This window comes from Phaseolus vulgaris, chromosome 7 (assembly GCF_051622355.1).
Source record: "Phaseolus vulgaris cultivar YP4 chromosome 7, ASM5162235v1, whole genome shotgun sequence".
NCBI classification, from domain to species: Eukaryota; Viridiplantae; Streptophyta; class Magnoliopsida; order Fabales; family Fabaceae; genus Phaseolus; species Phaseolus vulgaris.
Window position 1 is genome coordinate 12832981 of NC_143504.1, and position 26163 is coordinate 12859143.

The 26163-nt window shown below is 34.2% G+C and overlaps 1 protein-coding gene across 8 annotated transcripts; it reads right to left on the reverse strand.

The window, feature by feature from the left end:
- Positions 1 to 1311: 1311 nt before the first annotated feature.
- Positions 1312 to 24329, reverse strand: LOC137827679 (phosphatidylinositol-3-phosphatase myotubularin-1). Of its 8 annotated transcripts, none has more exons than XM_068633924.2 (19): positions 23944 to 24329; positions 23785 to 23853; positions 20248 to 20322; positions 18769 to 18840; positions 17969 to 18038; positions 17056 to 17105; positions 15865 to 16154; positions 15675 to 15748; positions 15471 to 15534; positions 13012 to 13071; positions 7433 to 7532; positions 7212 to 7325; positions 6176 to 6345; positions 5970 to 6054; positions 5560 to 5787; positions 4780 to 4839; positions 4621 to 4685; positions 2463 to 2742; positions 1312 to 2250 (listed from the first exon to the last, which is right to left on the reverse strand). In XM_068633924.2, the coding sequence occupies exons 1-19, from the start codon at positions 24055 to 24057 to the stop codon at positions 1747 to 1749; spliced, it is 2544 nt and encodes an 847-aa protein (XP_068490025.1). In that variant the 5' UTR covers positions 24058 to 24329; the 3' UTR covers positions 1312 to 1746. The 8 variants fall into 8 exon arrangements, with proteins under 8 accessions (XP_068490025.1, XP_068490026.1, XP_090160720.1 ...); XM_068633925.2 differs by having other exon boundaries at positions 17976 to 18038; positions 23944 to 24326; XM_090304594.1 differs by having other exon boundaries at positions 15658 to 15748; positions 23944 to 24187.
- Between the last annotated feature and the right edge of the window lie 1834 nt (positions 24330 to 26163).

Below are 26163 nucleotides of genomic sequence, written 5' to 3' on the forward strand. Positions count from 1 at the left end.
TTCCTAATCTATGTTGATGACATTATCATCACAGGTTCTTCCTTGCATGAAGTTCAAAAACTCATATCCAAACTCAGTTCATGTTTTGCTCTCAAGGACCTAGGCCCTCTACATTACTTTCTCGGCGTTGAAGTAAAGCACCTCCATCATGGTGGACTGCACTTGTCTCAGCAAAAATACATCATTGACCTGCTTCACCGCACCAACATGCACGGTGCCAAACCGCTGCCCACACCCATGCAGACCAACCTCCGCCTACAACAGGATGCTTCCCCTACTCTCCATGATCCCTCACAGTTTCACTCTGTCGTGGGTGCACTCCAGTATATCCTCATCACTCGTCCAGAACTGTCCTTTGCAGTGAATAAAGTATGTCAATTCATGCACAACCCTCAAGAACACCATTGGAAGGCAGTGAAACGCATCCTTCGTTATCTTGCTGGCACTAGTTCTCATGGCTTACTCATTCAACCCAGTTCTACCACATATATCCATGCCTTCAATGATGCTGATTAGGGCAGTGATGTTGATGATAGGAAGTCCACTACTGGTTATTGTGTGTACTATGGTCTTAATCTCATTGCTTGGTCGTCCCACAAACAACGTGTTGTTTCGCGCAACAGTACTGGAGCTGAATATCGAAGTATTGCCACTGCACTAACTGAAGTCATATGGCTACAATCTCTCTTACATGAGCTCCATATCCAAACCAAGCAACCTCAGCTGTTTTCAGATAATTTGGGAGTTGTCTTACTAAGCACGAATCCTATCCTACACTCTCGCACCAAACACTTTGAATTAGACCTTCATTTCGTTCGGGACTATGTTCAACAAAATAGGCTTTCCTTACTTCATCTTCCTGCTAGATTTCAAGTAGCCGACATTCTTACCAAGCCCATCTCCAGTCCTTCCTTTTTAGACTTTAGACGTAAACTTATGGTTGGTGTTCCACATAAGTTTAAAGGAAGGATATTAGACCATTAGTTACAACTGTTAGCTTTTCTAACAGTTTACTGTTTCTCTCCACCTCCATTCTTCTCACTCTGTATATAACTCCTTCTTGCTGTTTCATCAATAAGATTTTCTTTCTCTTTCTGTTATTCTAATACGCGTCTTGGAACTTCAACCTACGTATCATTTTGGCAACTCGCTTCACTATTATAATGACACGATAGACAGTTATATCCATACATTTAAATTATTTTTGTGGAATACACTATTGAACAGCTCAACCTTTTCCTGTGTTCTGCAATTAACTGCCACTATAAAATACAAAAAATAAAATTAAACAGTCTCAACCAACATAGAACAGGATATGAAGGTAGATCGTCTTCATTAATGGGTCAAGAATTATATTTGCTATATACATTGATCCCTCCCTCTAGATGTAAAATTTAATAACTTGATCATCTGTACAAAATTGATCTTATTCAAGAACAATTATGATTCAGCGACTATTGTCCTCCAAATATGCAATGCATATACCAATGTGGACCACCATGATGCGCATCAACCCAATACATGTACTCAACATTCCCAAATAGTGTCTGCACCGTGATGATCTCCAGCCAATTCCCATAACCTGTACAATTCTCGAGACCCTATAAAAATGACAACGTCCTCCACTTCTCCCCTTTTTTTCATCACGAGGAGTGCTAAAAAGAATCAACCATTCTCATTGTTTAAAAAAACCAAAATTGGTTATGCAACTGTTCACTGCCAGTCTTTTAGGAAGCAAATTCCGGCTCACTCAGACTTGAAATAACTATCATCAATTGACAATTGGTCAAATGCATCGAAGTTTGCCTTCAGGCCAACATATTGGCTACCTTGTTGAGCACAACCACCATTTGGCCACCTGCAGCCTCCACCTCCAGAGCCAAATGGGCACAGAGTTTCACATACCCGAACAATCCCACTGTTTCCATCAACATCATCTGCTGTAACTAGTACTGAAACAGGCAGATCCGTTTTGTCATCACGCACAGTACTATTTGATTCTTTTCTAGAGGAACAGCACAGAATGTCTGGGTTGCTTTCAATGTCAACAGTGCATTCACCACTACCAGAGACATGAACCTTGCACCCCATTGACTGAATAGCACGCTTTATGGCCATATTTTCTTTGCTCGTAGTCTTTGCCATGTTCATAGCTGAGTTGTTTAGCTGCTTCTCCCGTCGTAATTCTGCATTCAATGACTCCATGGAATTTGTAACTTCTTTAGCTTTTCTTTCTGCCATTTCTTTACCCTGTTACCATCCCAAACAGATCAATAGTTACACAGAGGGCATTGTAAGGAAATAAATATTTTTTTGATAACTGACAAGAAAAAAGTGAACGGCAGCCACCAAAAATAAGGAGCTACAAATGTGTTAATCAGTAGTGGGTTTCCAAAAAAGAAGCAAGACAATAGTTTTTAAATGGGTCATATTCCAATCAGAAAATAGAGGAAAATAACTACCTTCTGCATCTCAGAGCATTTTATAAGTATCTTCCTGCATTGTGCTTCAATCTCCCCAGCTTGTGCTTCTTCTGGGCATGCCCAACGAAGGTGGAATTGGGGCCACAATGTAGGGGCCAATGCTGCTGCTGGGGGCAGAAGAGGACCATTATGCTTGAGTGGATCATAGAAGGGATTGTAATGCACATGGGAACCTCCTTCTGATGTCCGCAAATCAGCTAAATATACCCACAGACATCCACATGCCTCAAAAACATTGCATTGCTGCCTCTCCTTCTCACTACAAGAATTACAATCAGAACAAATACAATAACCAGCACCAGGACAACTGCAATTTGTCCAATACTTATTTCACATTTCCAATACTTTAATCCCCAGGTACATTAATCATTGTTACCTCTCTTGAGGTCATGCTAAATGACATTTATGCCCCCTAGTTTTAAAATAAACATACACCTCCCTTCTGTTTTTAATAAAATGACATTTATACCCCTTCTAGATTTTATAAATAGGCATCCACCCCTCCCTTATTGTTTTAATAAATAAAATGGCATTCATCGCCCTTATGTTTTTTTTAGTAAAGTGACACTCACCTTATTTTATTTAAACATAACATTTACTAAAACAAATAAAAAAGTAGGAAAATTAAAAATTAAAAATTAAAAATATAAAAAATTAAAGAATTTTTTAAATTTAAAATTAGAGAGGTGAGTGTCACTTTATTAAAATATAAGGAATGTAAATGTTAATTTATTAAAAACATAAGGAATATGAATGTCTATTTAAAAATTAGAGGGAATATACGAGTTTTTTTTAACAAAAACATTAGCAAGTTAAGTATCTATTTGAAGACTAAAGGAGATGCGAGTGTCATTTAACACGATTTCAGGAGAGGTAGGTGTAATAACTCTTTTTCATTTAATAGAGTCACAGATATGAGGTCTTCTTTATTGCTAATCTTAATACAAAAGTGCAGTGCTCCTTATACTAACAAACACCTCATGTTTTAAAATGAAATCATCAAACCAGTATCATGTGCTACTGTAGGTTATATTACTGAGTAGGGTTCAGCACCCTTGCGATATACATATATGGCTTTGAATGAAAATTAAAAGGGTTAGCAGTTACAGAGCTCACATCACATTAAAGCATACGAGGATAACAGAAACTATAACAGTAAGCATCTCCGAGAATAACCATAAAAAGTGCTGACTGAGTGAACAAGCAGAACATCATATCATAAATATAACAAGATGCAGTTTGATATAATGGATAGAGAAAGACTGATTTGAGAATTCGCTTACACAAACTTATATTTGACAATCAAAGATGGCACCTACAGTAAACTAGTAACAATATACCTAGAGAGAACCAAACCTGCAGGTCGACCTGGCTTATTATGGGTTCAGACGAGACTGTATCAAAAATTAGACTCAACCCACCTACGACCTAGTCCACCTAGGTTGAACCCATGGTGGATAGGTTGACACACCAACCTATCTAAATAAAGAAAAAATAAAAACATCTAATTGCAAAGATAATATGAAAAAAAAAAATTAATTCATTATGTATCATATAAAAACTTGGAATAGATAGATAAAACTATCCGAGAAAACATAAAGTTCACAAGGACTGAAGAGTGAGTTGGTATGGCATTTTTCATTCTTTATTATTTTTTAATTCTTATTTATGAATTATATGCAATATTCAATTTTTGATTATGAAGTCTTCATTTTCATGTATTATGTTTAGTTAAATATATTAAAAAAAAATTAAAAATCATTCTTTTTACTTTTAAAAATAACATAAGTTGATGAGTTAAACAAGTTGGTCAAGGTGAACTCACCCCCATCATACCCGATAGCCCATTTCGACAGCTATAAATATACGATGACAATACTTTTGTCCCAGTTAAATAACAAAATTTGAGGGATAAATGAAACCTAACTTTTCACAACTGTTTACTATATGTTAGCCTATGAGCAAAAATTCTATATTGCTATGATATTATGATTCTTAAATCCTAAACTACGTCTTACTAGTGAACCTACTCAATGCTACGTTGTATCTTTCACTACATTCATAGTGAAAAGAGTTAGAAAAAGGGTGTCAATGGCCACATCCATTCCATGGAGAAGACAAGTTACAAACAAAGTACCTGTTACATAAGAAGTTCCCAAAACGACAAGAAAGCATGCAGTCTATGAAGTCCACCAGGAAGGCCTGGACATTAAAAAATATAAGTTAATAAAGGAAAAGACACTAGAAAGAAAACCATGCAACGAAACAACTACATAAAATATTCAAGGGTACATACCGCAGAGAACTGAAAAGCAAAAGGATACATCCGCAATAATTGTGAAACACAGTCAACCCACTGAAACAAATGCAAGAAAGTAAGCCCACAATAGAAAAACACTGAAGATAACTGTTATACAAAACGTAGATTCAAATCGAAGTAAACCACCAATTCTAAAAGGCCAAGATAGAACAAAGCCATCCAAACTCCAAACCTAAACATGCAACTCTCCACATAATGAAAGCCAAGCTGAAATTGGTAGAAAATTATATTTTATGCATGCATACAAATAATGCCATTAAATGAATTTGAGTACAAGCGAACTCACTAGTACATAATCAAATTAACCAACCATCATTTCAAGTGAATAATACAAAATCATCCTTAAAAATGAAGAGCACGCCTGTAGTTAAATATAATTTTAAAAACATGAAAAACCAAAATAAACTAAAGATTGTCCAGAATCGGTGTAGGAAACAGGTACCACAATTTGATACTTTAAGCAAGGCAAATGTATGTACTTTGTAGCATAAAACAAAACCATCAAATTTTAGTGATATCAACCTTGAAATAATTAGCTTAAGCCATTAAAATAGAAAATGAAGCATGTCCTGTAGTCTGAATTTGAATGAGATTTCTAGAAAGGAAAAAACAAGAAACATAACCCAGTTAATTATTATAAACTACACAGTCGATTAAATGATGCCTATAAACAACAGAACCCCTTCTTCCCACTGGGTGCTGTGGGCTAATTAATGCCTAAACCATTTAAATCTATATCTAAAATAAGAAACCAACCTGCAAAAAAATAGGAGAATAGTTGTTGGAGTTATGTGAGTGAGATGAAGCTGGAGGTTGTGATGAGAATGTTCCTGATGACTGGCGCCCGGGTGAAGATGAGAAATTTCCGGTTGAAGGCTGCCTAGATAACTCAAAAGCCATGTTGCCAGTTCCAGAGACAGATGGCATTCCCACCCGATCAGAAAATGGATGACCAAAAGCAAGCCAGTCTTTTTCAATGAGTGCCTGCATAAGGAAGAAAAATGTGAAGCAAAATTAAATAGCACATGTATTGATTCCTTTTCCAAAATGTTAAAAAATTTGATAGTTGACTATATGGAATGTCAAATAAAACTTGCTAATAATGTTCGTATGGTGACATTGAAATAGATTATATTCAATTAGTTGAGTAATGAGAATCCCCTTACCTGAAACCCTGTGAATGTCCGATAATATGGATCAAGCAACAAATTAGCAAGTGAAACCAACTGGCTTGTCCTATCCCATCCATCACTGCATTAAACAAAAGGGAGTTGAAGGGGTGTAAGGCCGCTAGACACCAAACAAACTTAAATATCATCAGAAGGAATACATTAATAATTCTCGATCTGGATTTCACAGTTTTGACTAGCACCTGCAATGCACAAGGACAGAAGCGTTTTCCATTGCAACACGAGCAGCAATCCAAGCTGCTCCAGCCAACACATTCTGAACATGCAGTAACCATCCACTGTCCCCAAGGGTTGATACCGAAGCAGACATACTACTTAGATTGCCACCACCCCATGTTGACCCACCTTGTCTCTAAATAAACCCGTGAACAGTGAGAATAACATTCGGAAAAAATTAGATACACACTATGTTAACTGATCCCTAGCAAAGTCAACCTAGCCAACCATAAACTAAGGGTATTGAATATTAGATAAAAATCAGTTTGAAAAAGAAAAATCATCTGATCCAATCAATCATTGATTCGCCATACAAATAGATTTGTTTAAAATTTAAATCCAATTCAATCCACTCTATTTAAAAGCATTTCGGATTGGATCAATTTTCAATTTCAGTCGTACTTTCTTTTTCCTTTGAAGTACTAAAAAATACTAAGATATATAATAAATATAAAAAAAAAATTAAAAACACGAAGTATCTAGTCTACAAGTCATTATAGAGCTAATAGTTGTATAACTTTAAAAATATATAGTACGAAATTCAAAACTTGAAAGATGATAATTACATTTATATACTTTTTCTCAAATATAAACGTAAATATAAGTGATCTCATAAAGCTATAAATAAAAATATATTTGGATTTTATTGAATTTCCAAATCAAATCCAAAATTCAATATAAAAAATAGTTTTTTTTTTCTTCAGTTTTTTACAGTGGTTTTTATGAACAACCCTACATAAAACAATTCAGTAGAAAAGTATTAAAAATGCCATCAGTATTAATTTTAAATTGTTTAACCATGCTGGATGATTTGTAGAGGTATAAGAGAAACACTTTTGTGGATACAACATGATTCACATTTAAACTTTTCAAAATCAACAAAAAACCTCAACGCAAAAATTATCAAAACAGTTTACTAACAGCTCAAAGTGTGTTATTCTAATAGCCCACTCAATACATCCAAAGCTGCAACAGAAAATGTTCTAGCATTCACAGACTAACCAAAAAAGAGGACATTCCATCTGATGATGTTCTGCCATGAGTGTCCATGTATTCTCGGAGACGAACAAAGCTGTCTCTCATCGCATGGATGTTGTCTATCCCCAAAAAGACTACCTGGTAATATAAAATAAGAATTCAGGTACTTCGGAAATAAGGTCCAATTTATAATTATAACTGGAAAAACAACAAATCACAACTGGTCAGTTCAAGCCTATCACAACCTCAGATTGAAAATAGTTTGATGATGACTCTGAACCACCTCCCATGGCTCCATTAGCCAATGCGTTTTTTCTTGGCCGTGCATCAACAATATACAACTTTCTGAAATATAATTTGGAAAGAAGTTTAAAAAATGCAGAGAATTGCACCAAATTACACCACAACCAGAACACTCCCTCACACATACAAAAAAGATACATAACTACCTGAAGATAGCAACATATATTCTGTCAGTAGAATATTTAAATGGAAGTATAATTACTTTTTGAAATGCTTCACATGGGACCAAAAAATTCAGGTGGTTTTTTCCCAGCAAGAATGGGAAGGAATTGATAGAACCCTTGACAAAGACAGCAGGAAAGGTAATTTTTTATTGATTAATAGGGAATATCTGCCAATGAGAATGACACAAGCTCCAGATATTTCAAGAGGTTTGGTCAACTCCTTACAACTTTCTAATTCTTGGAAGTCCCTCAGCAGTATCCCATTAAACCCCTTTTTTTAAACTCTAGAGAAGAGAGAAACACTAAATGAAACTGTGTGTTTCTGAGACAGAACAAGTACTTTATACAAGAAAAAGAAATTAATAAATAGAAGATATTTGATATCCTCTAATAACAAAGAAGTGATGAGAAGAAATAAGGAAGTTCCTAATAATACATATATAATATAGATATTCTTGATTATATAAGATCAACTCCTTATTTAAATATTCCCTGATTATATAGGATTAACTCCTTAATTCTATAATTATAACACTCCCCCCCTCAAGTTGGAGCATATTGTCATATGTGCAAGCTTGCTGCAAATATAATCAATCATCAGTCCTCTTAGAGATTGGTGAATATGTCAATCAATTGTTCCTTAGAGTTAACAAATGTAGTGGTGATGTCTCTAGACTCTAGTTCTTCTCTTATCAAATGAAAATCCACCTCAATATATTTTATCATCTCATGAAAGATAGGATTAGAGGTAATGTGTATTACTTCCTGATTGTCACATACAAGGTACATTTGGGAACTTCTTTCATATGAGCTCATAAGTCACTAATGTCATCACCCTGTATTTTACTTCTGCCCTTGACCTTGCCACAACACTTTCTTTCTTACTTTTCCATGATATTTAAGTACCTCAAACAAGAACACAATATGCCCCTAAGTGGAGTGTCTATCCCTTGGTGACCCTACCCAGTCCCCTCACAATACCTATCAATTTGAGTACTTCTATTATCTTCATAAATGAAGCCTTTTCCAGGAGCTTTCTTAATATATTTTAGGATTTGTACAGTATCCTAATGGTCTTGATAAGGAGAGCTTAAAAATCGACTTACTACATTCACTGCAAAGATGATGTCAAGACATATCACAATGAGATAATTTAGCTTACCAACTAACCTTTTGTATCTCCTAGGATCAAAATAAAGTTCTCCTTCGTCAGGTACACGTTAGACACTTGGATCCATTGGTATGTCTACATGCTTAGCCTTTATCATCCTTGTTTCTTCTAGAATGACGGGAGCATAATTTCTTTGAGATATGACCAAGCCATCCTTGGATTGTGCTACTTCTATACCAAGGAAATACCTTAGGTGCTCAAGATCTTTTGTTTGGAACTTGAGAATTGTTGTAGTTGTTATTACTTTTTGTGATAACAATTTCGTCCACATACAATGAGATGGATACATCCTTGGAGAGAATGACAATAGAACAAAGATTGATCAACATCACTTTGTATCATTCCAAACTGTTGGATGACAGTCTGAAAATGCCCAAACCATGCACGAAGTGATTGCTTGAGGCCATATAGGGTCCTGCATTGGCGACATACCATATTAGATGACTACCATTGAGTAACAAATCCAATAGGTTGCTCGATGTAGACTTCTTCATCAAAGTCACCGTGTAGAAATGCATTTTGATGTCAAGCTAAAACATGGACCAACGGTGAATAAGCAATGGAAAAAAGATGTTGAACACATGTCATTTTTGCAAAAGAGAGAAAGTGTAAGTATAATCTTGGCCATAGACTTGTGTGTATCCTTTGGCAACTAGACGAACTTTATAGGGATTAATGTTACCATTAGGTCCTATTTTAAGAATATATAACTATTGACACCCAACAATTGATTTAGCAACACGAAGAGGAGTCAATTCCCAAGTACCACTCCAATTGCACTCACATTCTGGTCAACTACATGTCAAACTTAAAATCTATTGGCTTTTGTAAGTTGGGAGTTGCGTGCCCATAATTCTTCTACCATTAAGCTATAAAAGCAAAGAAAGTAACTTAGAATGTAGTCATTATATGATATAATTTATATCTTAATGCAATTTAGAAAGTGTTTATGTATCTCACCTCAAGATGTGGTCTTCCTTGATTCTTTGACAAAGTCATCACCAAAGAGTCCGCTTCCACTCTTATAAAGAGGTGACCCAGTTAAATTTTGTTGTTACACATCTTTACTTGGCATCAACTTCTTGAAGCAAGCATACAATCCATTTTGTAAATTCCAAATCCTATTCCATATTTGGGTTCAAATAATAGAACTTTGGATTCCAAAAGTGACCAATTGCATGCAGGGGGCAATGAACTTAACATGTCCATCTATTATGAATGATTGTAAATACATCCTTGTATTTACTTTCACTGTTGTTATTGAATGACTTCATTTTTGTTTCCTTGACTTTCTTTATTGCTTCATATATATAGCCCATAGCTACTTTTCTTTCCCCATCCACCAGACGAAGTACATGAACAAGAGGAGCCATGACTTTAAGAGTAAATACAACATGATTCCAAAAGAAAGGAAAAAAAATAATTTTTGTAGCTCATGTTGTGAATGTAGTTAGTCAGTTTATGCATGATCCGAGAGATATTTTACAAGCTATGAACAAAATCCTTCATTATTTTAAGACAAGTACAGGAAGGGGATTATTGTTCAAGAGGAATGAAAAACTAAAAATAAAAGTGTATACTGATGCAGATTATGCAGTGTCACAAATAGAAAATCTACCTCAGGATATGCATGTTCTTGGGTGGATATTTGATGACTTGGAGAAGTAAGAAACAAAATGTTGCAAGTATCAGCCATGGCATCGCCATGGCGGATTTCGGTGGCAATTTTCCTGACCACCGCCACAACAAGGCGGTGGTGAATCAGATTTTTCATTGCAGCCCATGGCGGCCGCTATCGCCATGTCGGAGTTCTAACGAATATCGGAAATATCCAAAATATCGGAAAAAAATGGTGGCAGCAGAGCATGAAGAAGAAGAGTTGCAGTTGATGAAGAAGGTCGGGGCTGATGAAGAAGAAGGTCGGGGCTGATGAAGAAGAAGGTCGGGGCTGAAGTAGAAAAAGGTTGTGGAAGACCTAAACCTAGTTTTTAAAAAACAAAAGTTGGTTGATTCTCCCTGCACCCAATCAATTCTGATTGGCACCCAATTGTCTGTTTGAAGTGTCCATAACACCCTTAATGATCTATGTGAAATGACCATAACACCCTTAATGAAGTGAAATTAGGTTACATGCACCCAACAACCAAGCACAGTGCACAATGTCGTTCATTGTTTTTTGTGGACATTCTCTTCCGGAAGCCTTACACACACGCAAGCACCGTTCAACGTCGTTCAGGCAACGCTTTTGAGCCACTTCGACAGTGACAGAGAGCGAAGGCACCGGAGAAGTAGATGCGTCGCAGAACAGTGAGTTTTTGCATTTCTTGTGGGTTCCGAATATTTTTGTCCATAACTGTGTTATGAGTTTTGGATATAAACATCTGTATGCACTGCAGATGAGCTTATCCAGAAGTCTTTTTCATTAGGTCCGGATTTGAAAATCCAAAATGTGTTTATTGGGTATTTTTTTTCTGCTCTCAATGATGTTCTATCTCTGCCCTCAATGGTTAATGCATTTGGAAGTATATAAATGATAATATAAATATTTTAGAATGAAAAGCAAGTGCTTTGGTTTTATGGATACCTTTTAATGTTCAGTTTACTTGTATTTTATAAATTGGTTTGGTTTAGTGGTTTTAATCCATTAAAAGTAACAAAATCATCACACTGCCAAAAAAGAAAGTTCAGGATGATTGGCTTCTGGATATGTATATCCATAAGCATGATGGTGCCTTCCGGATAAAAATGTTCGTAGTCAAAGAGTGCTAGTTCCGGATCCAAAATATCGGAAAAAAATGGTGGCAGCAGAGCATGAAGAAGAAGAGTTGCCGTTGATGAAGAAGAAGGTCGGGGCTGATGAAGAAGAAGGTCGGGTTGATGTAGAAAAAGGTTGTGGAAGACCTAAACCTAGTTTTTAAAAACAAAAGTTGGTTGATTCTCCCTGCACCCAATCAATTCTGATTGGCACCCAATTGTCTTTTTGAAGTGTCCATAACACCCTTAATGATCTATGTGAAATGACCATAACACCCTTAATGAAGTGAAATTAGATTACCTGCACCCAATAACCAAGCACAGTGCACAATGGTGTTCATTGTTTTTTTGTGGACATTCTCTTCTGGAAGCCTTACACACACACGCAAGCACCATTCAGCGTCGTTCAGGCAACGCTTTTGAGCCACTTCGACAGTGACAGAGAGAGAAGGCACCGGAGAAGGTGATGCGTCGCAGAACAGTGAGTTTTTGCGTTTCTTGTGGGTTCTGGATATTTTTGTCCATAACTGTGTTATGAGTTTTGGATATAAACATTTGTATGCACTGCATATGAGCTGATCCAGAAGTCTTTTTCATTAGGTCCGGATTTGAAAATCCAGAATGTGTTTATTGGGTATTTTTTTTCTGCTCTCAATGATGTTTTATCTCTGCCCTTAATGGTTAATGCATTTGGAAGTATATAAATGATAATATAAATATTTTAGAATGAAAAGCAAGTGCTCTGGTTTTATGGATACCTTTTAATGTTGATTTTACTTGTATTTTATAAATTGGTTTGGTTTAGTGGTTTTAATCCATTAAAAGTAACAAAATCATCACACTGCCAAAAAAGAAAGTTCAGGATGATTGGCTTCCGGATATGTATATCCAGAAGCATGATGGTACCTTCCGGATAAAAATGTTCGTAGTCAAAGAGTGCTAGTTCCGGATGCCAATGTCTGTAGCAAAGCTGACACTTTTGGATGTCAATATCCGTAGTACATATATAATATAGATATTCCTAATTATATAGGATCAACTCCTTTTTAAATATTCTGCTGATTATATAGGATTAGCTCCTTATTTCTACAAATATGCAATAATAGATTACAGTTTATAATGGGCCCATCCATCTGTGGCCCAACTATGTCTACCTAAAACACACTTGCTTATAATCACATTTCTTCAATCAGAAACACCAGCAGAAAGAGATTCACATATGGGTGTGGGAAGTATAACGACATTTAAACTTCCCTTGCTTCCCATTTTTCATGATCCTCGGTATAATATCAAAGCCTCTCTAAACGAGTGATCCCAAATTCAACTCTCACTGCCATTCTTTATAATTAAGTTTAAATTCAACAAGGTAAAATGGGCATGTACATTGCCCGCATAACACAATCCAAGAGTATAACATTAGTATATATCTTACCTTCTTGAGCCATTATCTAGTTTGCTACAGAGTGCAGCCACAAGTTTTTCATCCATGTTGCTGGAGCAAAAAACATGACAAAGCTTGTTAGCGTTCTGTTCATTTCATTTATTATAAAAGAACTTATTCAAAGAAAGCACCATCTAGGAAAGAAAAAGAAAACACATGATATAAACAATCCCCTCTCCCCCATAAAACAAATAAATAAAGAAATCAGTGCACCATAGGAAATAAAGAAATCACATTTCACTCCATTCACAATATATACTACACTAAACGAACACACTTCTACACGGACTTGCTTGCAATCCATCCGTCTACAGAGAATAAATACTCACTGTTTATGCAGTATAAAGGAATTAAAATCATATTAGGTATTGAACCAATTAAAGCGTTGATTGAAGATCCAATAGTTCAACTATAGTCAGACCGGCACTAATAAAATAATAACAATGTTTTAAGAATACATTAAATAATATAATAAAGAAACATAATATCAAACTCTAAAACACTAAAAGTAAAAGTAAAAAATTATAACATTCAAAGTACACATGAAAATGAAAAATGTATATATCATAATACTTAGGGTTTTAACAATATATAATAATATTCATCAATAATAAGATCACATAGAGAATAAAAACTAAATGAAAAATATCTGGGGTTGGTTTTTCATTTTTTAAGAGAAAAATCAAATGATGTAGTATTTAATAGTTTTATTGACTCACATGTGCCGATTTTCTGAAAGGTCATATTTATGGTTTATTTGAACTAGCCACTAGACCAACAGTTGGCCGGCAGTTTTCAAAACCATATCTAGAACTACTATTAAACTATAATAGAAAGAGAATCATTGAGTTGAAACTGTATGTCTGAAAACAATATAAGTGATCTATTTATATTAAGAAAAAGAAAGCAATACAATAAATAAAGGAGATTTGATATCATCTAATAACACAGACAGATCCTTAAACACTACAAATACCATCCTGATATCTATAATTATAAAAGAATGATCCTTGGTTCTCTAGAGATTTGGTGAATAAGTCTATCAGTTGTTCACTAGAGTTGACAAATCTAGTGATGACATCTCCATACTGCAACTTTTCTCTTATGAGCTGACAATTTACTTCAATGTTTGGTTCTTTCATGGAAGATAGGATTAGAAACATGTATTGTTGTTTGATTGACACATAAGGTGCATTTGGAAATTTTCCTCAAATTTAAGCTCTTTGAGAAGTTCTTTCATTGCCCTATATCCTGCTTCTACACTTGTTCTTGCCACAACATTTCGCTCTTATTTTTCCAAGATATTAAATTACTCCCAACAAGAACACAGTATGTATCCTGAAGTAGAGCTTCTATCATTAGGTAGGTGTGTCTGCCTAGTCAGCATCAAAATACCCAACAATTTGAATTTTCCCCTTATTGTCATAAATAAGGCCTTTTCCTTGGACATTCTTAATATATTGTAGGACTTGAACATATGCATCCTAATGATCTTGACAAGGAGAATTAAAAAATATAGTTACTACGCTCACTACAAAGGCAAAGTCAAGAAGCGTCACCATGAGATAACTTAGTTTACCAATTAACTATTTGTATCTCCCAGGATCCGGCTTTCCTTGGTCTAATACAAGTTTGATACTTGAATCCATTGGTTCGTCTACAGGCTTAGCTTTTAAGATCCTTATGTCTTAGGTTGACTCATTTTTTCAGAAGAAAAAAATCTCAATCTTTTAGTTAAAAAGAGAATTAGAAAGAACAAAACTTCAAAACTTATTTTTAAATAAAAAGAAGAATTAAAAAGTAAATAATAGACAACAGTATGATTAGAACAGAACTAGGAAGTAGAGACTAGAGTATGTGTTTTGTTATTATAACAGTATTATGAATGTTGTTAACAAACAAGTGTGATCGATGAGAAGAACAGAAAGGAGAGGAAGAGAGAGAATAGAATAGGAAAAAGAGGGAGAGGATGGAAAGTAAAAAATAGGAAGAAAAAACAAAGCAAGACCCCAATTGCCTGAAGAACCACTGGAGACTTGCTTAAATGTCTGAAGGAGAGCATGAGAGTAGGAATATGGAGCAAAGAGGGGCCACGGACTGACAGTTTAGAGGAATATTTGAATGAAAATGGCAGTGTGAGTGTAACTATTGAAGACATGGGACATGTGAGTTGTGACATTTTCAAGTTTTTCAATAAAAACACTAAATTGCGTTTGCAGGAAATTTTAAAGATTGTGCACCCTTTGAAATAACCCTCAAGTTACATGGTCCACCATGGGTGCCACACTAACTGTGCCCACCAAAAGCTGCCACAACATGCCCTTCTCATGGTGTTTACACAAAATTTACAAATGTATTCCACCAGAGTTCCATTTGACAATGCACCTAGAACATACAATTTGTTTATTTTGCCTTTAAGAGGGCATGTTTGATAAAATAGGAACCATTACCTCCTCATGTTCATCATAAGACCAACTAAGGGTTGAGAAGATCGTGCAACAACTGCTCCAGTCACTATAATCAGGACTCCATAGAGTTAGAAGGCAATCCTCAAATTACAATAACAAAAGGAAAATGTACAGAACTGAAAAGAATGTAAAAACAAGAAACAGAAGCGTGTCAACTATTAAATGAAACCTAGATTCTGCACATACAAGGATGGCACCATGAAACTACAGGTAGTCGACATCTTGCACGGAAGCTGCATGCCTGGAGTACTTCATCATCACTACCATTGAGACAATTCATGGTAAACAAATAGTGGTTCAGTGGTCTCAAGCTTGTCAATATAGACAAAAATCACAACTAGTGCAAAATTAGAAAGTTTGGCCCTTAATAAATTACCTAATGATCTTTGGAACAATGAAAGCAAATGGATAACTCTGGCACATTGTATAATTGGAATTCACACTACTTATTCTCCATAGGTCATTTGACAACGTGTATGACCCATTTTCAATTATATCGATTGATGCACAAAAAGAACCTAGGCAAAGAAGCCGAGAATATTCATCCAGTAAACGGACCAGTGGAGTAGTGTTGTTAAACCTAGAAGGTCCTGATGCAAAAGCATAAAGATCCCATAATCTTGCGGGCTTTGTACACCTCAATAGCGCATCAAATACCACACGTCTCTGTAAGATTTTCATAATTAACATTAGATCCAAAACATGTTATAAGAAAATAAAAAGCATCCACCAACATCCTCACTAGCCTACAACACTTTTAAAGTGAAGTGTACCAACTACTTCAGATATTTTTCTATGTCAAAATATAAAAAATGATTAATAGACCAGCAAGAATTCCAACTAGTACAAAATATAATTAAATTTCTATATTTTCACTTAAATTTGTTGTTTTTTCCTGCCAGTGGAAGTTGGCACAATTGGGAGGGTTATGATTTAAGCTGAACTGACTTAAAGGTCTTGGATCTGATTCTTGCTGATGATCCGTTATCAGTAAGCATCCCCTAATTGTTGTGCACTTTACCTTGGTGGTGAAACAATTCAAGCACGCCCACGATTTTTGTATAAAAAACTTAATGAGAGGTTAATAGAAACCCAAATACAGTTGGTAAGAAGATGAATTTGCTCTACATTTAAACCAGCCTCTCCATGCATGTCAACAAACAACCAACCTTAAATGTTGAGGCCCCAAAAAGTTAGGGCAAAAGAATATTAATGAATAAATCAATTAATCATTAGTAGAAGCAGATATCTAGAAGAGAACTTGCATAAAATATCAAGCCAATTTATCCGTGTTCAAGGATCATCCACAAAGACCTGCTGAAAATAAAACAGAGGTTTGTATTTCATTCTATTCGTGTATGCTGAAATTACATGGATCTCAAACTCGTTTATGATGCTCTCATAGGATACATGTGAAGGACTATTTTGTGTTTGGTTACAGTTCCTGGTGAAGGAATGGAGGAAAAAAGTGGAACTAAATTGATAGATTAGAAGTATTCACAGCAGCCTTGTTAATAAAAGTGAGACTTGCACCATTTTACAAGGTTACAACTCTTGGTAGAATTACCTGTTTTGTACGTGGTCTGAAACTGAAGACTATAATTCTCATATCTTTTCCTGCATAAGTAAATCAAGAATATTATTTTTCTTCTATAAAAAAAGCAATTGAGATTTAAGACATTAAAATACCACAAAGGTGGAGTATAAAGAATATACCCCTTAACAAAAAAGGAAAAAAGTAACGCAGCTGCTCAATTTATATTAAAAAGTAAATCCTTAAGACCATGCACTTTACACCAAACAGAAGCAGCACACAATGTACACTAGTATTTATTAATATTAATTAAAAAATAAATAAAGACAGAAAGAACTAACTAGCTAGCTATTAAGACATCAAAATTTAAAGTAATACCCAGTTTTACGCTAAACTCAAAACAACATTGTTCCAAATAAAAGTGGTCATCATCACAGTATTACAGTAAAACGTTTCAAACTATAATACATTTAATGCATATACCAAAAGAGCAAGCAATTTATGGTGCCCATAAATTTGCAACATACTAATATTTCTCATAAATATAAAACCAACTATGTGGCTTCCCTAGCAACATATTAACTGGGCACGATTACAATCTGTGTCAACCCCATTCTTCTACAATATGTTGAATTTAAGCACAAAGTAGAACAAGCATGTGTGCCACCCATGCTTTAAGGCTGAAGGAATCTTGAGTAAGAAGGTAAGATAGAGGTCTATAACCCATATTGTAAGTGAGTTTTAGGCTACTTTAACACATTGTCTCAGTTGAACTTGAGCCTATTATTGAATTTAAAGAGTCAACCTTAAGGGAACTTAAGTTTCCAATCCATTGCAAGATTTATCTTCTATTTAATAATTAATAATTTATGTACAAATCTTGTATATTGATTTCATTAATTACATATTTAAAGAAAAATATTGATTTAGAGGAGCTTTTGCATACCAATCACCTGAAGCAGTCTCTGTGCTGGTGTCTTGTCTACATGACGACTATTTGACTGAACCTTTACAACCTAGATTTAAAAGAAAGCAATGTATGAGGTTCCAGATAATTGCAACAAAAAAGGTACCAGAATCAAGTCACGCAAAATACAGTCATTCGTTCATAAGTCATAACACCATATAAATATAGTTCAAAATTTTCACAACATTAATAGAATGAGAAAGAATAAAGATAATCATTCCTGTTGCTGAGCTCATTAGAGAAAATCACCTAATGACACAGATCCATCTCATTTACAAGTCAATCAAATAAAAAAAATTCAGAACCATTCAAAATAATTTTTTACAGAACAAACCATTTAAAATATCAAAGTTCTATTTTCCATTCATGAGTCAGTCTAAGTATACTTTGGGTATTTGTGGTAAATACAACAATCAGTAATGATTTCAAGACTTCATGTATTCTACGACCAATACCTAAAATCTAATGTAAAATAATATGAAAGTGTGTCCAGGTGAACATTTGTGCATTGAAAAGGGAAGCAAAAGAATAAAACAAAAATAAAGAATAGATGGGATTAAAATGGAGGCTGAAAAAAGTAATATAAAAGGGATATGCATGGTCACTCCAAAATTATTATTCGAATTGCATTTCCTATCTCCGATTATAGTATATTAGTATGTCAATGTATATGTGAAGCAGAAGAGAAAGTTTCGATCAATCTAATGCAATATAACTAAAGTAGATAATAATATACACACAAAAGAAAATAGTATGCAGAAAATATTGCATGAACTTACCATCTTGTTAAACTTCTCAATGGTTGCTAGTGGTATCGTTCCAAGGGAAATAACTTTTCTAGTGCCCTCACTCTAGAAAATGCAAGGAAATCAAAGAACAAAGTCAATACAGGTTATTTACAAATAACTAGGCAGGTAACAATTTCCAAGACAAACAACTGAAGTTGATGCAGAAAAAGACACACCAATCCACAACAGAACTCAGGAGCTTAATTAACCTGATATTGGATGAAGGGGTGAGGCAACTAATTGCTACCAACTGTATCCAATAAAAGAAAGAATTCGGCACAAGAAAATAATGTTCCATAAACTAATTATATAATTCACATTTCATACACCAGATGCAAATGTTCAGCATATGAATCAAAAGTTAGATTCTGCAAGTGCAAAACATAAGCGACTTACAAAAGAAGAGAAACACCTATGCTATCAGATTTTAAATGATTAATCAAGGGACATCAACCAGCATGAAATCAAAATAAACACTTCCTCTTTCAGTCAGTGACTTATTTTTGTTTCTCCTCTCTCCATTTAAAGTAACACACCAAACCAATTGTTTTTAAGTAGAGCAGTTTTTATCTGCCTTTAACACCACAACACCCCAAAAATACCAAGGACCTTTCTTTGTAAAATCTCCCCTCCCCTGCTCTACTCAACTCAGCATGCTTCTAATTCCACTGCCCCTCTTGTCATCTTTTCTTTTTCTAATCATTTTACATATTTCCGTACCAACTATATTGTATTTTTTAGTTCTTTTGTGGAAAGTGTTTTTGGTCCCAGTACTTTTGGTCAAATTTAATTTGGGTCCAAAATCAAATTTGATCAAAAGCACGGTGACTCAAACCATATTTTTTCTCTTTCTATTTTGAATAAGCAGACACCGACCTTGTCAGAACATATCTAAGTCTAAGACCAGTAAACATTGAAGTTGATGCACTTCAGATTGGAATCAACCATAGGTAGAAAGGTACTCATGAGTAATGTCTAGACTCACACACATGCATTAGCTTGACGATCAGGTCAGGTTCTATGATTCTATGAATAGTACTTACTAACAGCATACATATTTGAAGCATCGAAAGATTGGGAAAAAAAGAAGAAATGATCAACAAAAACTATGGTAGGGTGAATTTTCAATGTCGGCAAAGCAATCGGTTCGGGTAACATGGAAATTAAAATGCAATTTTTTTCTAATATACCTAACAAGTCGATTATATTTCCAAAACTTCCTCCTTATCAAGTGGTCGGGCCAAATAAAAAGTCAAAAAATCTTCAACCAGTAGCATGCCATGAATTTGTCAACCAAAATTCTAAAATATCACACCATTATATATTATTATTGTCTTTCCTATGGGTATTAGTCACCTTTCTAGGTTGCAGGCATTCCCAAATCAAAAATTGAAGACTGCTACAGCATCATAGTACCTCATAAAGAATTATTCAGGAGTTACATAGAAAGTACTTCAAAACTGAACTTACCAGAAAAATAAGACGGAAATTCGTTACCATCAATGTGCCAGCATCATCCGTATTAACAAGAACAACACCATGTCCCTGAAAATAAACACCAACACCAACTTAGTTTCATTCAATACATTCAATCATGATAAATATGAATTTAAAATATTAAAGCCTTGTATTAAAAGTTAACAAAAGGTTCACACCAAAGAGAAATTTCTAGGAACATTTTCTTTCCAGGTATATCATCCTGTTTCACTGCTGAAGAGGTTTACAATGGAGAGAAATCAATTGCTTTCTTGGGTATACTTTGTTCTAATACATGCAAGTCAGGATTTCTCAAAAAAAACTCCAAATCATATTTTAATTATCAGTTCACGAATGCTCAGATTCTCTCTCCCTCTTTTTCCTTTCCAAGTATTGCACCACTTTCTATGCATCACGTATATTTTCAGAAATCCTTTGTAGTTCTAATTAATACGTCAAACATTATTCTCAAGCTCAAGATGATTTCAAAGCAAAAAACTATTGCCTCTAAATTAAACCAAGAGAGATAAACTCAAAATAAAGGCAAGGGAAATTAACTGGAAAATGCATATACTAAACTAAATATTAATTTTTTACTATATCACTGCAGAACTCATAATTAGACAGACATCTATCATCACTCCTCCGCTGCCAGACTGAAATACATGGCTAGTCAGTCATCCATCTATTGACAAAAAGGAAGTGGTTTCACTTGGCTGATTTTTCATATTTAAGTAATAGTGAAATAACCATCCAATTTGTTTCAAAACATGTTCCACTTCAGCAAATCAATAAAGTGTTCATTTTTTTCAAATAAGGGTATTTTGGTCAAATTTGTCACAGCAGTGCATTTTATTATTACAAAGAAGTGTGCACTGCATTAAATTTTGGTAATGGAGCGAGTATATAGGAAACCTAACATAAAATTGAGAAAATATATTAGCTCTTTGGCTGCCCAATTGCACTAAAGATTTGAGCAGTATCAAATCAAGTAATGGACATATATAGGAGGCATTGGTTAGGCAATATCTTATTTTCCCAATATCTGTAGGCCATTTATAAGAAGTTTAGGTATATTATTCAATATTTACATTAAAAAAATCAACATTGTGTCCAGTGTTTAACATGTCATATCCAGGTCAAATATCTTGAACTCTGACTAAATGTTTGTTTTCGGAAATGTCATCTACCAAATTGAACTTGCAGTAAGATAATGTGAAGCGAGGAACAGAAAGTCCTATCCACCAGTCCCACCAGGGAACTATCTTGTTTGACTCCATAATGACTTGAAATATTGAGAAGGAAAGTCTGAGTTGGCACTCAGCTGTATATTATATATGTGTGTGTGTCTGTCAAAAAAGGAGCAATGAGTAAACTGCCAAGAAGAAAGAAGAGCAGACTGTGCCTATAGATGTGTATTTCCACGTCATTATTTCAATGACATGTTCATTGTTGACGTAGATGTCCTTAGCCACATTAGCAACAAGTGTAGGTGAGAAACAAAATTTTCTGAAATTATGGGACTAAGAAAGGCAATTTAAATTTGGAGGATAAAAGGAAAAAAATAACTCAAATTTAAGGGACTGGAAACATATTTAAGTCATATACTTACATGACTTTATTAAGTTTTAACTTTTAAGTACCTTATAAACTTAAGTATTTTCAATTGAGTCCCTATTTGCATTCCATTGTCCTCAAAATATTTTTTTATTTCGTCTAAATACCCTATTGTTTGACTTTGACGGCAAAAACCAAATCAGCAAGGCACTTAGACAAAAATAAAAAATATTTTAAGCACTCAATTGAAAATATCCAAATTTATAAGGTACTTAAAACTTAATTAAGCATATATATACACACACACACACCCACACATATATTAAAGATCAATGAGTACACTAACAGAAGAAAAAAAAAACATACCAAATTGAGCCTATAAATGGCCGCAGGCTACAATTCAGAATAGGGGCGAAGAAAAGAGCTTTTAACAATTACAAGATATACATATAATATATTGTCTAGTTTAAATCTAACATAATGAATGGTGCACCACCAAGGCTCTATCACCTAGTGCAAATGCCCCTATATCAGGGAAGCCCTAAAGTGTTATAAATTTCTAATGCATCGTTTGGTTGAGGGAGCAAGTGACATCGCCCTTTGACCCATCACAATTAATCTCACTCTCACCTACTACTCAATTTTCTGCCAACTCACCCAATTGTCAAAGGTCTACCCTGAAGAGTGAGGCATTGAAAACATTCACCCACAAGCCTCCAATACATAGTTCAATGTTCTTTGTATACTGAAGCATACGCTGAAAATTTGGCAATTAAGCAGTGTGGTCTGACAGCACATCTTTAGCTGAATCAGCCTTAAATGCTTGGTAGAAGGTTCCCTGGAAGACAAGAGGGACACCCCAAAAGAGCTGAGGGTAAAGGGATATGCATCCACAGAAAGAGAAGAAACCTAAGAGTGAGAGACATTCTTGAACCCTTAACCCTGTAACAAAGTTTCAGCATCCTAGCCATTTGCCCCATATCCCTGTTACCCTATCATCTAGAGAGCAGTGAGGGTCAAAAGGGGTAAATCATTGCCACTTCAAAGGATAACAGCGGTTATGGTACTGGTGCTAAATTGAGTGCTCTTAATAAGGCTTGGCTCACGAGTAGATGCCCACTTCGGTGATTTATTGCTGCCCTTTATTACCCTTGCAATATGTGCTACATTTGTTCTCTAATAACACGTGATCACTCATCAAAGAGTAATAAGCCAGGACTCATTCAATATACCCCTCAGGGTACATTACCGTTACACACTTCCAGAGCAATGTCAACCAAATATCTATGAACACGTTTCCAATTAAACGGGAAACTAGAATGGACATTTTCCAAATACTAACATACTCGAAACATAAACCGGATGTATAACACAACATAACAATCAATATCTGAACATCATATTATTTGAGTGCATGACTGTAATGATTGAGAGCCAATTAGTTGTTGCGGGACAGAATTTTCTTATGGATATTAAATTGGCAGATTGTTTGCAGGTCACATGCGTCAAACTCAGCATGCAGTGATTCCACAATGTATTGCACATTCACACGGAGGTAGCAAAAACAACAGAACTACTAATCCTGATAAAGATTTCAAGAATTCGGTAAGCTATCTAGTTGGGTAAAGAGCATGATGACTTCAATACAACTTAAGTTTCTGAAACGAATCTTGATGAGCTAGCACAAAGCCCTACATGTACTTCGGGCAAATTCTCAATCACCCTTACCATTCTCAGTCCTATCTTCATTCTCCACATTCCACACACTTTCGTCGACTGAACACACACGATCAAAACTAGACTAATTAATTCCAAAACAAAACTTCTAAACAAAAAAACCACAACCTCTCCACAAATAACACTAGAAACAGCCTAAATTACGAAAACAAGAAAGACAAACGGCGAATTCTCAAAAAAATCTTGGAAACAAATTAAACAACAGAGAGAGAGTTTAAGGAAGGAATTGTTGCATACTTCGGCGACAACTTGCTCCGCCTCGATCAAGAAATCGAGATTCGCATGCGAGACGAAGCGCGCAATTGGCTGCAAATAAATTAAGGAGAGAGGCGAATAACAGATTGAATCGAGAAATGAAGAAGGTTAAATAAAAGAAAAGGAAAAGAAGAAAGAAACCTCAATTTTGGTCCATTCGATGGCGTCCCAGCTTCCGGTGCCTTCCATCTTGGAGGAGTCAGAGGCATCCCGGAGAGAGGTTGTTCGAGTGGCACGGTGCTTGGGCACATCCATGCCGGAGACGGCGGAAGAGGTTGGACTCCGGCGAGTGATGTAAGAGGAGAAGAGAAGAGGAGAGAAAGAGAAAGGGTTGCGTGAAATGGAAGAGTACCAAACGTTGAAGCGGGTTGTTGTTTGGTGTGGTAAGTTTCGTGCTCCCGCGTCACATTATTAAGTTATGGTGTGCCATACCAAACTTCTAGGTGTTTGTTTCTAGTGCTGTTTCTACCGCCGCAGTGTTCCAACCCAAGGTATCGTTATCTTCCTCTTCCTAAACATCCTTTCTTATTTTCATTTCCACTATTATATTTATTATTATTACTTACCAAAACATTATTTATTTTATTAATTAAATCAAAATTAATTTTATTTATTAAAGAATAAAATTATCTAATTTAAAGTAAATAAAAATAATTTTTATAACTTTTTAAATAGTTTTTTCTCATTTTATAGATACTTTCTTTATATATTTATTTTAATTTTAAAAACTAGTTATTTAAAGAATAAAAGGATAAGAAATTGTATCCACAAGGAAAATTTCCCTTTATTATTATAGATTATTATTATTATTACAACAGCTCAGTTTTTCTAATTTCTTTCTTTCATCATATAATATCTTTTTTTGTGTATTTTTTACGACTTTTCAAAATAGTTAAAATCTAATTATATGTTGGATTTATTCAGAACAGATTCTCGTCAAATCAATTACTTTTTAAGGAAATATTTTTTTATCATAGATAAACCTGAATCAACTTCTACTTTCAAAAAAGTAATTAGTATTTATTTATATCAGGACTTTTTCTATTTTCATTTAAAACAAACTGATTCATTTCTTTACTATCCCCGATTTATAAAATAATTTAAGATAATTATTTGTGTTTGAAATTAATTTATGTATATCTTTTAAATAAATTAATTATTTACTTTTAATGGACTCAAATAAAAACTTTGAATAGAAAGTTGTATTAAATATTTAGATGATGGTACCCTACTTTAGTTCGTATACATATATAAATATTTTGTCTTCTTAGCTTTTATGTAAATTTTTAAATTTAGATTCTTGTTCTAAATTTCATTCGCTTTCTTTCCTTTCTTAGGAAAAAAATATTCGATAATTAATAGAGATTTAACGTATGATTGCTTTCAGTGGATTCGCAATGAATGACGTGCCAAATAGTTTAATGAAAATAAAACTTAATAATGTTTTTATTTCTATTTTTGTTTAAATATTTTATACATTTTCTTCATTATTAATCCATATAATCAATGTGATAACACGCATTTGATATATTATCATTAATTGTTAAATAAAGTTTATGATGAGAAATTTAGTTTTAACGGTTAAAAGGTTGTAAAAGCTAAATATGAATAGTTATACCATTGAAATAAGTTGATTAATCTGAAGACTCAATACAACTTAAATAAATTGATTCGGGTTTTTTTTTTATAATTGTATCAAACTTAAACCATTAAATCTAACTTTTTTTTTAGGACTAGGTGATAGGTTTTTTATGGTGAATCTCAAATTCATTCTAACTAAAATTATTAATTAATACTAACATTATAATTGAATACATTTCATTATTTTATTGATCAAATGTGTATTTTTAAAATATTAAATTATTCAAATATTAAATAACATAATCTATTTCTAGATCAAGATATTCTAAAGAGTGTTTTGAAATTATCAAATTTAACAGAAAGAATTAAAAAAACAACGATTCAACCCAATTAAATATGTGTTGATTAAATTGAGTTTAATAAAAAAAATATAATTTGATACAATTCAACTTTAAATAAAAAGGATGTTTGTGCCAGTGAATTTTTACTTAATTAAAGCTCTTAAAATATGATCACTGGGGAAAAAAAGTTTTCTACGCCGTTAGACCAGTTTTCATTTAGTTCGAACCAGTCAATTGATATTTTATTGAAAAGAATGGATAATTCTGATTAAAAACTATGCACAAGAAATTTGGAGATTTTTAATCTTGTTTTGGTTGCAAATATTAAATAAACGTTCAATTATAATATTTAAAATATCACCATAAATAATCAAATAGTAAGTTCAAAATCTATCTTTCATATAATCAAAATATTACTAACAATTTAATGTTGATTGAA

What these genes read in the sequence shown, in the direction of transcription:
- LOC137827679 (XM_068633924.2), bottom strand. Translation starts at nt 24,057, where the DNA reads ATGGATGTGCCCAAGCACCGTGCCACTCGAACAACCTCTCTCCGGGAT. An exon ending in ATTTCCGTCTTATTTTTCTG is followed by an intron (nt 18,841 to 20,247) that starts GTAAGTTCAGTT and finishes TGCATTTTCTAG; the next exon opens with AGTGAGGGCACTAGAAAAGT. An exon ending in CAAACTATTTTCAATCTGAG is followed by an intron (nt 7,326 to 7,432) that starts GTTGTGATAGGC and finishes TTATATTACCAG; the next exon opens with GTAGTCTTTTTGGGGATAGA.